Source organism: Zosterops lateralis, assembly GCF_965231275.1.
Source record: "Zosterops lateralis genome assembly, chromosome: 1".
Lineage (NCBI taxonomy): Eukaryota > Metazoa > Chordata > Aves > Passeriformes > Zosteropidae > Zosterops > Zosterops lateralis.
Window position 1 is genome coordinate 46,407,967 of NC_139762.1, and position 12,552 is coordinate 46,420,518.

The 12,552-nt window shown below is 36.3% G+C and overlaps 1 protein-coding gene across 1 annotated transcript in view; it reads left to right on the plus strand.

The window, feature by feature from the left end:
* ULK4 (unc-51 like kinase 4) overlaps positions 1–12,552 on the plus strand; it is a 213,383-nt gene that overhangs the window by 135,311 nt on the left and 65,520 nt on the right. The window contains exon 33 of the mRNA XM_083863372.1: positions 12,185–12,351. Within this exon, the coding sequence (XP_083719498.1) occupies positions 12,185–12,351 (167 nt within the window). The remainder of the gene's footprint in view (positions 1–12,184; positions 12,352–12,552) is intronic.

Below are 12,552 nucleotides of genomic sequence, written 5' to 3' on the forward strand. Positions count from 1 at the left end.
TGTTTTAAATGTCTTCAATAGTTGTCATAGGTCCCATGCAGCCAGATGTTTTTGTCTTCTAAGTTATTTTCAGGAAAACTGTGTGCTGAATAGATATGTTTAAACCATTTGTGGACAATTAGACTTGAAAATAATTTCCTCTTTATAGTAGAAAGGGAATTGCATCATAATGGAGAAACTGAAGTTATTTACATTTTGTAAAGTCTTTTGAAATTCCCAATTTATGCACAAAAATAAAGCAGAAGTCTATATTACTTGAGACTTTTGCTGTGATGTTTTTCCTCTTCCACCTAAATATTTTTTATTTTTCAGACTTTTGCCTAAAATAACATTTAGATGTAGTCTTTTTAGGGTGATGTTTTCTTTTGCAATTCAGGATCTAATTTTATAATGTTTAGCTTAGGTTTTCCAAGCAACTTAAGTTCATTTTAATTTGCATTTCATATTCAATAACTCATTTCTACAGTTAAATTTATTTTGAAGTCTTTACATATGGATTTTCCACCATCTTAAGGCAGTATATATTCAGGTGAGTGTGCTTTCATACAAGTTATTTAGACAAGTTACCACTCCTCAGCTGGTAGGCTTTTCCTGTGGCATTCGATCAATGCCTTGTAGATCTGATAAGGTAACTGATTTTTCTATAGTTGTACACGTTGTAATTTACATTTTATAGCAATGTGTCTGCATGTAGTCAGTTTTTGTAAGTCAGCTGATGGGGGAACCTGTTTGAGGTGCAGTTGAAACCTCCAGCTGAGGGACAGTGGCTATTTAAACTGCTGTGACAAAAGTGGAGCTGTCTACCTGATGATGTTGTTTATTTTTTTAAGAAAACACATTTCATAAATGTAATCCAAGCTTGTCTATCCATGCTTTGAAAAAAGTTATCTCATTTTATCTTAAGTTTTTTCCTAATTCAACCAATATGGTATTTATGTAAGATGGGTTTATGAAGACAAATCTGTCAGCAAAGAGGTGTTTGAAGACATGTCATGGGTTTCCAATCTGAACTTTAAGCAAATCAGTTTTAGTTTCCTTTAAAGAGACCGTAGCTTGATAAATGTTGGGGGGTTTTGTTTCATAAATAGGGTTTAAATGTTTCCATAGATGTCTCCGTGTTGTTAGAAGATATTGCATCAGCTAGTTGTTTCTTCATGTGCTTCCCTTTGAGTTTTTCAGATTAATGGGAGAAGAAATAGGATATTTATATAAAGTCTGAAGCTGTCATGTCTTCTAAGAGAATGGAAAAACTGGGAAGATTTTTTTCCCCTCTACCACCCACCTTTGAAAAAGATAAGGAGAAGAAACTTCTTCACCTGCATCCATTCAGTTTCAACTTGTCTACTTGTCTAGTCTTTCCTGAGGGCTATTCTTTCCTTACTTATCGTATTTAAGATTGCTTACTCAAAAACCTCTAATCCCTGTTCAACTGAGTCTTGGAAAAAAATCCAGTAAAGTGTTGTTAATACATTTATTCACACTTAAAAGGTCATATTTCCTAGCTAACATGTCCATATTGTGACAGAAAGTTTTCAGCCAATGGTGCAGCCATGAAATGCAACTTATTTCCCTGGATGACAGCAAAACTAATGCTATTATATGTATTATATAAAGATTTAAAAAACAGTAAAATTATCCATGATGGCTGAACAGACTTTCCAATACATATTTTTGCTGAATAAGCACATAGAGATATCATGTATTTTGATCCCATCATTCAACCCAGAATGCCATGAATTGTGGGTTTATGCCGTTATTTATCTTACTAGAAGAAAAACCCTCAAACTGTTACTTGCTGTGTATTTTCCTCAGAAATTACATTGAATGTTGTTAAGAGAGCATGTGGTTCAAACAGCAACACTAGAAGATTAATTTAGAGGTAGCATTTTGTCTATACTGTGAGGAAAAGTCATAAACAAGATAAAGAAAAGGCAGATAAAATACCCAGTGGAACAGATTATCAAGGCATGTTTACAGGTTTTGACAGAAGACATGGGAAGAGCAGCATTGCTTACAGGATTTTGCTTGCCAAGGCTATGGCTCAGGCAGTCACTGCAATCAAGTCTGTGCACTATGGGATCAGTGTGGATGCAGAGATACCTTGGGCTGAGTGCAAGAACTGACTGAGGGACTCTATTGTGCCCCCTGGAAGAAAACCTGTGTTCATGAAAGATGTGCATGCAGTACTGCACTACATGCAGTGCTACAGTAACACATCCAGAAGGCTTAAAATGACAACTCCTGGCAGTAACTTCCTAATTTGGTTCCGTGGACCTGGCCAGTGTGGGTGGTCTCTGTGACATCCAGAATCCCAGGCTGAACTGTAGGTCACTTTCCCAGTATTCTGGCAGGCCAAATTGTGCAAAATGTTTGAACTCTACATGCCCTGAATTTGCTTATCTTGAAAATTTAACTACATGTGCCTCTCATTTCTGATATTTACTTGCTGCAGCTACTTTCCAATTCTTAAATAATTTGTTGACAGTCCAGCTCCAGAGTCCTCCAGCTTTCCCAACAGAGCTGCATTTACTTAACATAGATCCAGATTCACTAGGTCTAGGCTTCACTTTTTCTAGCCTACTTCCAAAGTCCCTCTCCCTAAAAGCACAGTCTTCATTAAAGCTAGTCAGTTCTCTCTTTCTAAAAATGTTGATGAACCAAGGCAAAGTACAAGCTAGTTTAAACAAAGGAGAGTGAAAATTTTGAGCATGTCTCATCTTTTTACTGCTAGGAATTGCAGATTGGTTCCATCTGGAAAAGTGTGCTTTCTTGTAATGAGACACATTGGGCATCCCTAAATTTGTTTGATATGCTAACTGTCTCTCTGAAGCCGAAGTCTTTCTTCACGTAAACTACATTAAACGTGCCATGATACCACTGTTCTCTAGGATATCTATTACAATCCTGAATCCTAGGTGGAAGTAGTGATCTGTGTTGAATTTGTTGCAGAGTATATTGTCTTAGAAAGTGCTTTTGATGAAACAATGAAAATACTTCATTCTTTCAAGCTGCTGTTAAATTTTATCATCCTTAATGTTTGTCTCTTCACTTGGGATAACATGGTGGGGAGGAACAAAGTAACACGAGTCCTTCATTGCAAACTCCCTTTTTCTCCCCACCCCCGTTATCTTGTCAAGCTTGCTTTTTTTTTTTTTTTTGCATGAACCTGCTTGCTTTCTAGAATCACTACTCTGGGCATAAGCAGGCTGAAGGAGAAATATAGGTGTGCAGTGAGATGTAGGTGCGTAATGGCACTGCCCAGGGCACATAAGAAGTGACACATGAAGCACAGCCTGGGGCAGGATGGTGAAGGCTCCTTGTATTGAAGCAAGTTGGTAAACCTAATGTGATCCTGTAATACTTTAAGGCCTAAAAAACACCTGTGCCCAGCAGAGCAGACAAGGTAGAGAAAAAAGGAAAAGGTACTGTCATGGTTTAACCATGGCTGGTCACTGATTACCACATAGCCACAAATTCAGCTCTCCCCCAGTGTGGGGACAGAATTGTAGGCATAAAAAAGTGAGAAAAAACTTGTGGGTTGACATAAAAGTAGTTTAATAATTAAAAGGATATCATAAGAAGAATTTTAAAAATTCTAGGGAAAAGGGAGAGAAAAACCCAAACAAACAAACCAGGGAGAGAGAAAAATAAACACAAGAACAAATGATACAAATGAAAACAACTGTTCAGCACCAACTAAACAATGCCCACACAATCCAGGAGCAGTGTCCATCCGCCCTACCTACCTCTCCTCCTCAGTTCTGTCCCTGAGCATGATGCCATATGGTGTGGAGTATCACTTTGGTCAGCTGTGTCCCCTCCCAAGTTCTGTACACCTCCAACCTGGTCATGTAATAGCAAATAAGGGGGTCTGCTGGTCAAAGTTATCCCAGCACTTATTTGGGAAACAGTTGCTGTAACAGAGTAGGTTTAAGGCAAATGTAATTTGTGTCTATAAAATCTGGTCATAAGGGCTAAACCAGATTTGTTATCATGTAACATCCTGACCTCTCTTTAGGCCCTTTGATCATTTAAGTGCAAATACACAAAGGCCACCTTGGACAGTTGCAGTTACTAGTTGTCTGCTTTCATTTCTATTGTAATTGATGAATAACACAGGATGTTATAGGAAATGGTGGCATAGATTCAATTCTGTTGTAATAACCGGCAGCAAATTCCACTTAGGGAATACTCTAGCCTTTGCTCTTGTTCTTTGCTGCAGTTGTAACAATAGTAAAAGACTCGCTTAAAAATCCAAGTATTTCTACTCTGTTTTCATCTTATGGCAGACTGATGCAAATAGACCAATAGGAATAAATATTTAATATCTTTTCTTATAGAGCATGACTTTGCAGTTGAGAAATGTATAGAGTTTTACCCTTATCCTTTGCTGAGTATGTATGGGAACAGTATTCGATCATGGTTTATTTCTGCGATTTAAAACTGAAAACTTCAGAGAATTTTCTGAAGCCAAGGTTCATTGGTCCTTACCACTCCCAGCCCAGGGACTCTTGAAGGCCTAGTTGGAGTAATTAGTGCTGGTGATGTCATTCAAAGCTGTTGAGTGCCGTCAGTTTATGACAACAGTTTAGGGCTGTATCTGCATTCTGAGGCTGTTCACATCTGGTCTGTATGGGTTTTGTTAAAAAGACAGCTCTCTAAGTTTAAGTATGGTCTCTCAAGGATTTTAGTAGAAGGGAAAGTTGATGTCAAAGCAGAAGCATGTTAAGATATTTGAAGGAGATAAACAGGGTTTAATCTTGTGTGACAGAAAGTCTATTATTAAAATAGAAATCTCTTTGGAAGAATTTCTAGTTCTAAATTAAGCCTGGGATATAAATTCCTCTGTATTTTATCATATGGTAATTGTTGCAGACATGATCTTTCAGAGCAGTAAGTCAAAAGTCTTTACTGAAAATTCGCTGAATACACAGCATTCCTAATTTTACGCGAGTAGCAGATTTAATTTAGTGAAGAACTTTGCCTAGCTTTTGCCATTAATTTGAGGACCTCATGAAGTCTTTGTTTTTCTAAACAATATGCACTAACTCACAATGTGCAAGCAGAAGTTCTTCCATGTAGCTGTGAAGCTGCAACTGCTGATATCTCAGACTGGCTTTAAAGGCTTTAAAGGCTGTTGTGTCTCAAAGAGCAAAGTGTCCTGTTAGATATTCTCATTCCTCATGCAGATCATTAAAACCTGCTGTTTGGAAAATCCTCTAAGCATCATACACCTTCTGTCTGACAAAATCAAGGGACCTTATTTTAGTTGACACCTTGTAAGACTGAATTAGGGTGTATTGGGTTTTGACTTGAAGTATAGCATGCTGTAGAATTTTTATTCTGCTTTATAAAATGAACCACAAGCTCTAATGTATCTCTGACATGTGGGGAGACATCTAACTGAAAAGAGTTTGCTTGATAATAGCAATGATACTTAATCCAAACAACATGATTTTATCTTATTGCAGTCTTGGTTTATTTAATTTTTAGTATTTTATGATGCAAGGTTGTGCTTGCAAATACTGCACAATTGACAAATCAAAAAACTGTAGCAAAAAAGAGCTTAAATCAACATGAAAAGAATGCAGGTTAGGTGTTTAATATATGCACAGTTGGTGACAGAAGTATTTTGAATGTATACCCTGGGAAGCCACTGTATTACCTCCATCTCTATTCCTCCCCAGGTTTTCCAACTAAAAGGGTCATTTGAGTGTGTGATCCTGCTTCAGGCAAACCAGGGTGGCAGCAGCATGGTATCCAAACAAATCAAAATTGGCTGTTCACATAGGACACTCTTAATGTCCTATCAACTCTGTGAATAGATCCCCTGAATATTATTACTGTCCATAGTTATGTAGTATTCATACAAAATTGTAGAAAAAAATTATATTAGTTCTTATATAAGTAGAAAGCATTTCAATGTTCTTGTAACTAACTTATAATTATTTTCCAAGGGAAGGTACTTTCTGATATTTCATTCCATCTCTGTTGAACAAGTTCACATTCATGTTCAATGAATTATACTCCTAGGAATGAGGACTGTCTTGGTAAGTCTTGACTGGAACAAAACCCCCCACCTTCAGAACTTTGAGGCTATGTACCCGTATGTGCTGTGAACTGAGTTTCAAACATCTTGGATGTCTTTTCTGAATGAATTATAGAATAGTTGAGTCAATTTGACACAAAAACCTGAAATCAGTTAAAATTTTGTCACAGATGGGAGACTCCTTTTTTCTTTTTCTTTTTTATTATTTTTTCATTTTCAAAAGCAGCATCAAATCAGGAACTCTCAAGGTATCAGTGGTTATACTTTCAGAAATACTCTTCCTCTGTGTAAGTCATTCTAACCATTTCTTTTCACAGAGAACAACCACAGCCTAGCCCAGCTGAACTAATTTGTTATATTCTATTATTTTTATATTGACTAGTCAAGCATATTCAACAGTACCTGATTTTATTATTTCTAAATTGTTCTAGTTGCATTTTTACTATCCTTTATTACACTCAGATACCTTTTCTTATAAGAGAATCCACCTGGTTTTCTGTCTTTTAGTTGGCTAATCTATCCACCTGCTGGTCTTAACCAACTACATGTTTGATCCATAGATTAAATGATAGAAAAAAAGCAGATTTCAGTGTTGGCGGGATTCTGTTAGCTTCAGAAGAATTTGACTCCATGGGGAGTCTCCAATTGTGCAGTCTTTTTTCACAAGAGAAACTTGCCATCTCTAAACTGCCTCCGAACAATAACAGCTAAACACTGCCAGTCCAAGAGAAAGTAAAGTAGAGTTATGTCATGCTTTGACTCAAAGCAGAACCATATTCTTTCTGAGAATGTCAGATCTTTATTCCTCTCAGGCAGTCACACTCAAGAAAACATAGAACTTCCCAGTCTACCTTCAGTCTGGCTGTAGTGAAGGTGATAACTGGCTTTTCTTCCCTGGCTGTCATAATCCCTTCCACATCCATTTTCTTGTGTGTGAGGGAAGGACTGCCTGCTTGGCTGCCATTGGTGAGTGCCCTACATTCCATGTGTGTAGGAAAAGCTGAGCCACTCTTCCCACAAAGGGAAGCTCTGGAGAGCCTTGACCACCACTTCAATATTACAAATTCAAATGAGATTTTCGTCCCTTAAACCTAGTGATTCTTTCTTCAATCATAAAATGTCCAGTCATTCTACCAGTGCTAGGAATGGACTTGCCAATATTCGCAAAATTTTCTTCTTTAGATGCTATTAATTTTTAAGATTAGAATACAAAATAATTTTCAGGGCAGGAGTCATGCAATTGATTTGCTCAACAGCCAAATCATTGCTTTTCCACTTGATGTAACATTCATAACTCACCAAATTTTGAAAACATTGGTGATCTAATTTTCTCTCCTAGTTTATTCTTACCTCAATATTGTTACAGCACTAACACAAATAGTCCCTAAAACATAAACAATAACAAATACAGAACAAAAATAACATTAAAAGCAATGAGCCCTTTGTAAAATGCCCTAAAGATACCATTTGCTTTATGTCACCTATTTTCAGTTCTTCTAAACAGGAAAACTTAAGTAGTAATGCTGTGATGTAGAGAATGCAAATTGACTCCCAGATTTCTGTAAGTAAATAAGGTTTTATGAAGAATCTTTCTGTCACTGTAGAGTATCTTAAGTGCTCAGGTACATTCACTCATTCCTGTGTGTAAGAATTTGTACAGTCCTGTGTTTCTTCTTAGGAATATTTTTGAGTTTCAGCATTAAAATTTAAAAGATTATAAAATATGGTTTCTATTTAATCTGGCAGTATTGTTGGTCCACTCTGTAAGTAAAAGAAGGAAGAAAAGTCTAATGCATGTACATTTGGTAATATCCCTGGGGAGTCAGTTGTGTAGGTGTGGTACTAATGGGAAAAATGGCTCTCCAGAGAGCAATGTGCAGAGAGGAACAAAGAGAAGCTTTTCATCGGACTGAGGGTTTTGCTGCTGGCTGCTTGGCTGCACGGTAGCATTGTTCGGAGGAAGTGCACCTGCTCTAACATTTTCTTCAGCTGGAAGCAGACAGGTTTGTTGAATGCTCTAATTGTTGGTAGGCATGAAAGGATTGCCTAGAAGATTGCTTCCTAGGCTGTCCTTTGATGTTTTGTATGATTTGGAAGTGAAGATTTCTTTTCCTTTATCCATTTTACTAGTAGGTGAGAATAAAAAATCTCCTCTCAGCTTTCATTCCAGAAGGTATCATGGCATATTCAGTCTGATTAGCTGTATCATGGGCCAAAAGACTCCTTTTATCTTTTGAAAGGTGTGTAAAACACAAGCATAGTCATCACACTCCACATTCATGAAACACTATTAGCTACATGTTCAGTTCGTTGCAGGGGTCTCTGGGCCAGAGAAATACTCTGCTGTGAACACTAGGTTTGTCAAGTGCTGTAAATCCATGGCTAGAAATTTTGGATACAATCCTTTTACTACATATTATAAATCTTGGACCACAATTAGAAAAGGTTCTTTGTTTAGTTCCAGTTATGTTAATTTATAAACACGATAGTTCTAATTCGAAATGCAACTTTTGCCTTATTTGTTAGCAAAATTTGAATAGCAGAGAACTGCAGCGAAGCTTGATAGTTTGAATGTCCTGCTTTTACAGATAAATACAAGGCATGATTAATGCCCTATTAAGCCTTGTACTAAATTCAGACTATAACTAAAGCTACAAACTGTATGGTGTAATGTATTTTGTTTTCAGAAAAATGCAAATTAATAGAGTAACTAAAAAACTCTGTAATAGGTTTAATTATAAGGTTTTAGTTAATTCTCTTTCTAGGAAGTACCTAGCTGAAAGAAATTATGGTGCATTACTTTCATTCATGTAAACAGTTACTAACAGCTTTCTCTTGAGAGGGTGAACTATTGCCAACATACTTGGAAGCACCAGAATACTTGACTGTAGGTTGCTTGTCCAAGTAGAGCAACCTTCTTCAGTTGGATTTGGTTTACATCTCCTCTACGGTACAGATTTTGTATTCAGATCCATCACTTGCAAAGTTCAGGAGTGCATGAAGTGTGCGCCTTTTCAATCAGAGCCTATTTCACTTTCCAATCAAGAGTTGAGAATTTATATATAAGAAACCTATGTCTGTTATATATGACTCTGAAATATAGTATCTGGAATTTTTAAAGATACATATTGTTTTAGGCTTTATTTAGGAAATTAAATTGTTGTTCTTTAATCTGTTGTAAAGTCTGGGAGAAAACCGTCAAGGTATCTTCTGAGATCCATATGTGACTTTTGTATTCTGATTTATTGAATTATGAATTCAATTTCCTTTTTATAAAATTGTGTACTTTTTTCCCAAACTATCTATTTTTTAATTCAATTTTTTGAATGCTGAAACATGTCAGTCTTGATCTTTATAGCTGCCTTTTGAGCAAAGTTAAAGGTTTACAGTTACAGTAAACCTTTACAGTGCCAGTGGTCAAGGCCATTAGAGTTCTATGGAGTTTTGTCATGGTCACTGCAGATTACACCAGTGTCCCAAATTTCTCTTCTGAGCACAAAGTGCATGTACTTTGTCTTGTGATGTAAGCAAGGAGTATATTTACATGTCTACAACTGTGGCCTCCAATTTTCATTTTGTTGTGACATAATGAAGTATTTTAAAAAGGATGTCTGGAACTTTATTTACTTGGCCAAGAGGTCAGTCTGTTGCTTTTATCTGTGGAACCAAATGTTTTGTCAGGTTTCTGTATGAATCATGCAGCGCATTAGGTGCACCAGTGTTTTATTCTAGACATCTTTATAATAAAGATTGGATGTGCTAAATTTTCCAAAAGTATTTTAAGTCCAAGATTTTTTTTTCCCCACTAAATTTTCAAATTTGGCCTCCATATCTTTTTACATATAGCTCTGTGTGACCATGTATCTACCTAAATGAAATTTGTTCATTCTGATGTTTTAGCTAATTAGTAAACATGAATATCTCAGGTATTTGGAGGCAGGGATGCTAATACACATACCCTTAGGATGTAAGCACTTCAAGAAAATAAAATCTATGTGATTATATTATTCATGTCTCAGTTCATGGGGAGAAGGCTGAGTGTTTGGTTCACCTTATACACCAAACAAAAGAAATGAGTTCTGAGACTCAGACTGGTACAGCCAAGGGAATGAGCAAATGTTTCTGTTCCAAACTAAAAGTGAAAGGATTGCAGATCACCGTCATGGATCCTGGTGTTTTGTTCACTAATAGTGGTTCCCCATTGTTCACTCCCTACTCAACCCTTCTTAGTGTTGTGACTACAGCCTAAAAAATTCTCGACGACCCATGCAATGCAATGCCTGCTTATGAAAGTGACCCTCTCAGCATTCATCTTCAAGTCACTGTCCTAAGGGTTATTTGTAAGCCATCTGGAAAAAATGGGATGACTCATTCATTTTGATGTGGCTGTAGGTTTTGTGGCCATATTCAGAGGAACAATGTGTACTTGGTCATGTCCCTGCAGGCAATTTTTCAGACTTCACTTTGATAGGGATGAGGTCTTACTGCACTATTTCCTTAGATTTACTCTCATTTAGTCTGCTGAAAATAGTCATAGACTAACCACAAGTTTTGTATTGGGTAGACATGCAGTTAAGTCTGTCTTTTTTCCTCTTGGTGGGTATTAGTGATATCACTTAAATGTGTCACTGTCAGATGCATGCTATCTGATTTTTGTGTGAAGTGTTCAGAACTGCGGCAGAAATTTCAGTCTAAAAAAGGAGAAGGAAATTAAATGTGTGAGATAGGTATTATTTCATTTTGAGAGCTTGTTTTATTTAGACAAAATTCCAGGAAATTCAAAGCTTGTCCTGAGCTGTCATCCATCAATAAACTGTCGCGGAAAAATAATGCTAGTAATCATAAAACCACAGAAGATGTGAGATAGAAGCAGGATAAGAGTCTTAATGATCCCAAACCATAACTGTATTCTAAATGAAATGCATTTAATTTCCTGAGGAAAGTATTAACAGTGAGGAATAGGAGAAGAAGATATTTTGTAGGAAGTTTAATTAATGGATGGAATATCTTTCAAAGCTAAAATAGTTCAAATCCCCAAAGGTTGACTGTTCTCAAAAGCTGAATGGTGTAAGCACATAATATATTCTACAGTGTCTCATATTAATCGTGTATTGATGTTTGTGGAAATATATGCAACTTTAAAAAAGAAAATTTATAAAAGAACACTTTTTTTACTTAATTGAAATCAGTGAAATACTTAAGTAATTTTTTGACAGTCATGGGGACTAGAAACTAATATGCTGATGAACTGCATTGTTACTACATATGGGCAGCCAAGTGACTGCATAGCGAATTGCAAGTTTAAAAGATGGTTTGCAAAAATATTATGGTTTTGTTAAGAAACTAAGTATGTTTCATCCCTTATGAAAATCTCAAAGAAATAGATTAAGATCAAATATAATGAGCTCAATCACTTTGTCTTCGAAAGTAAGAAAGATTCTGAATTGAATCGATATTGCCTTGAACTGGAATATATTTTTATATATGTCAATTGATTTGCGGTTAGGCAAGCTACAGGGGCTGATGTTATTAAATACTGAAAGCTTTAAAAAACCCTTCAAAACAAGAAGATATTTTCAGGAAAGTTTTTACTACCATCAGTAAAACAAATCTTAATAACATTTTAATGTAGTTTGCAATATTTCCTATTTAATGCTCTTCTGAATATATTTAAGCATAGCAATGTTTGATTCTATAATTAAAGCATGTGGGTAAGGTTCTAATTGTCAGACCTGTTAAGAAACTTTAGGCTCAGTTAAGAATCTCTAGGTTCCACCTTGAAGTGTCACTTTGTAACAGCCTGGAGAAATTGCTAAATTCTTATGACTAGGAGTGTTGTAAAAGAGACTGGTGACCATGCTATGGAAAGGTATGGGATTCAAAGTAGGTTTTAATTTAATGAATACATGCAATTAGCAAGTTTGATTGTATCCGTTTAACTGCCTTTGTGAGGGTCCAAACAGAATAAGAGAGGAGATGATTATAGTAATGGAGAAAAAGAGGAAATTTAATGCTCATGAAGTATGTAAAATTTGTTTTTATAATAATCTTTTTTTTTATCTGGGTCTCCTTCCACACTGTCCTTTTCCTGATAGCCTATTTGTTTTTCTTTTTGTTGTCTCACTTTCTATGTAGGACTGGCTCATCACGTCTGTAGTCTCCTAACGGAAGCTGTGGCCCTGTACTTGGAGGCAGATGATAAAGGGAGCACCAAGACAGCAAATGTGCTGCTTCTATCCTTACTTGACATTTTGCAACACATGCTGACGTATACAGCAAACATTGTGCGCCAGACTTTGCAGGTATGGGATTTATTAATGGGGTCTTTACTGTCTTAAACAATTTTTTAGATAACTTCCTATTATCCTTAATAATGAAACTCCCACTATTCTGATTTTATGGAACTTTTAGTGTGATGAATACTCAATTTGTCATCCAAGTTTCTGTTTGAACCACTGCAAGTCATGGCATCAGTGGGACTTCCTCCTCCAAAAAAGACATCG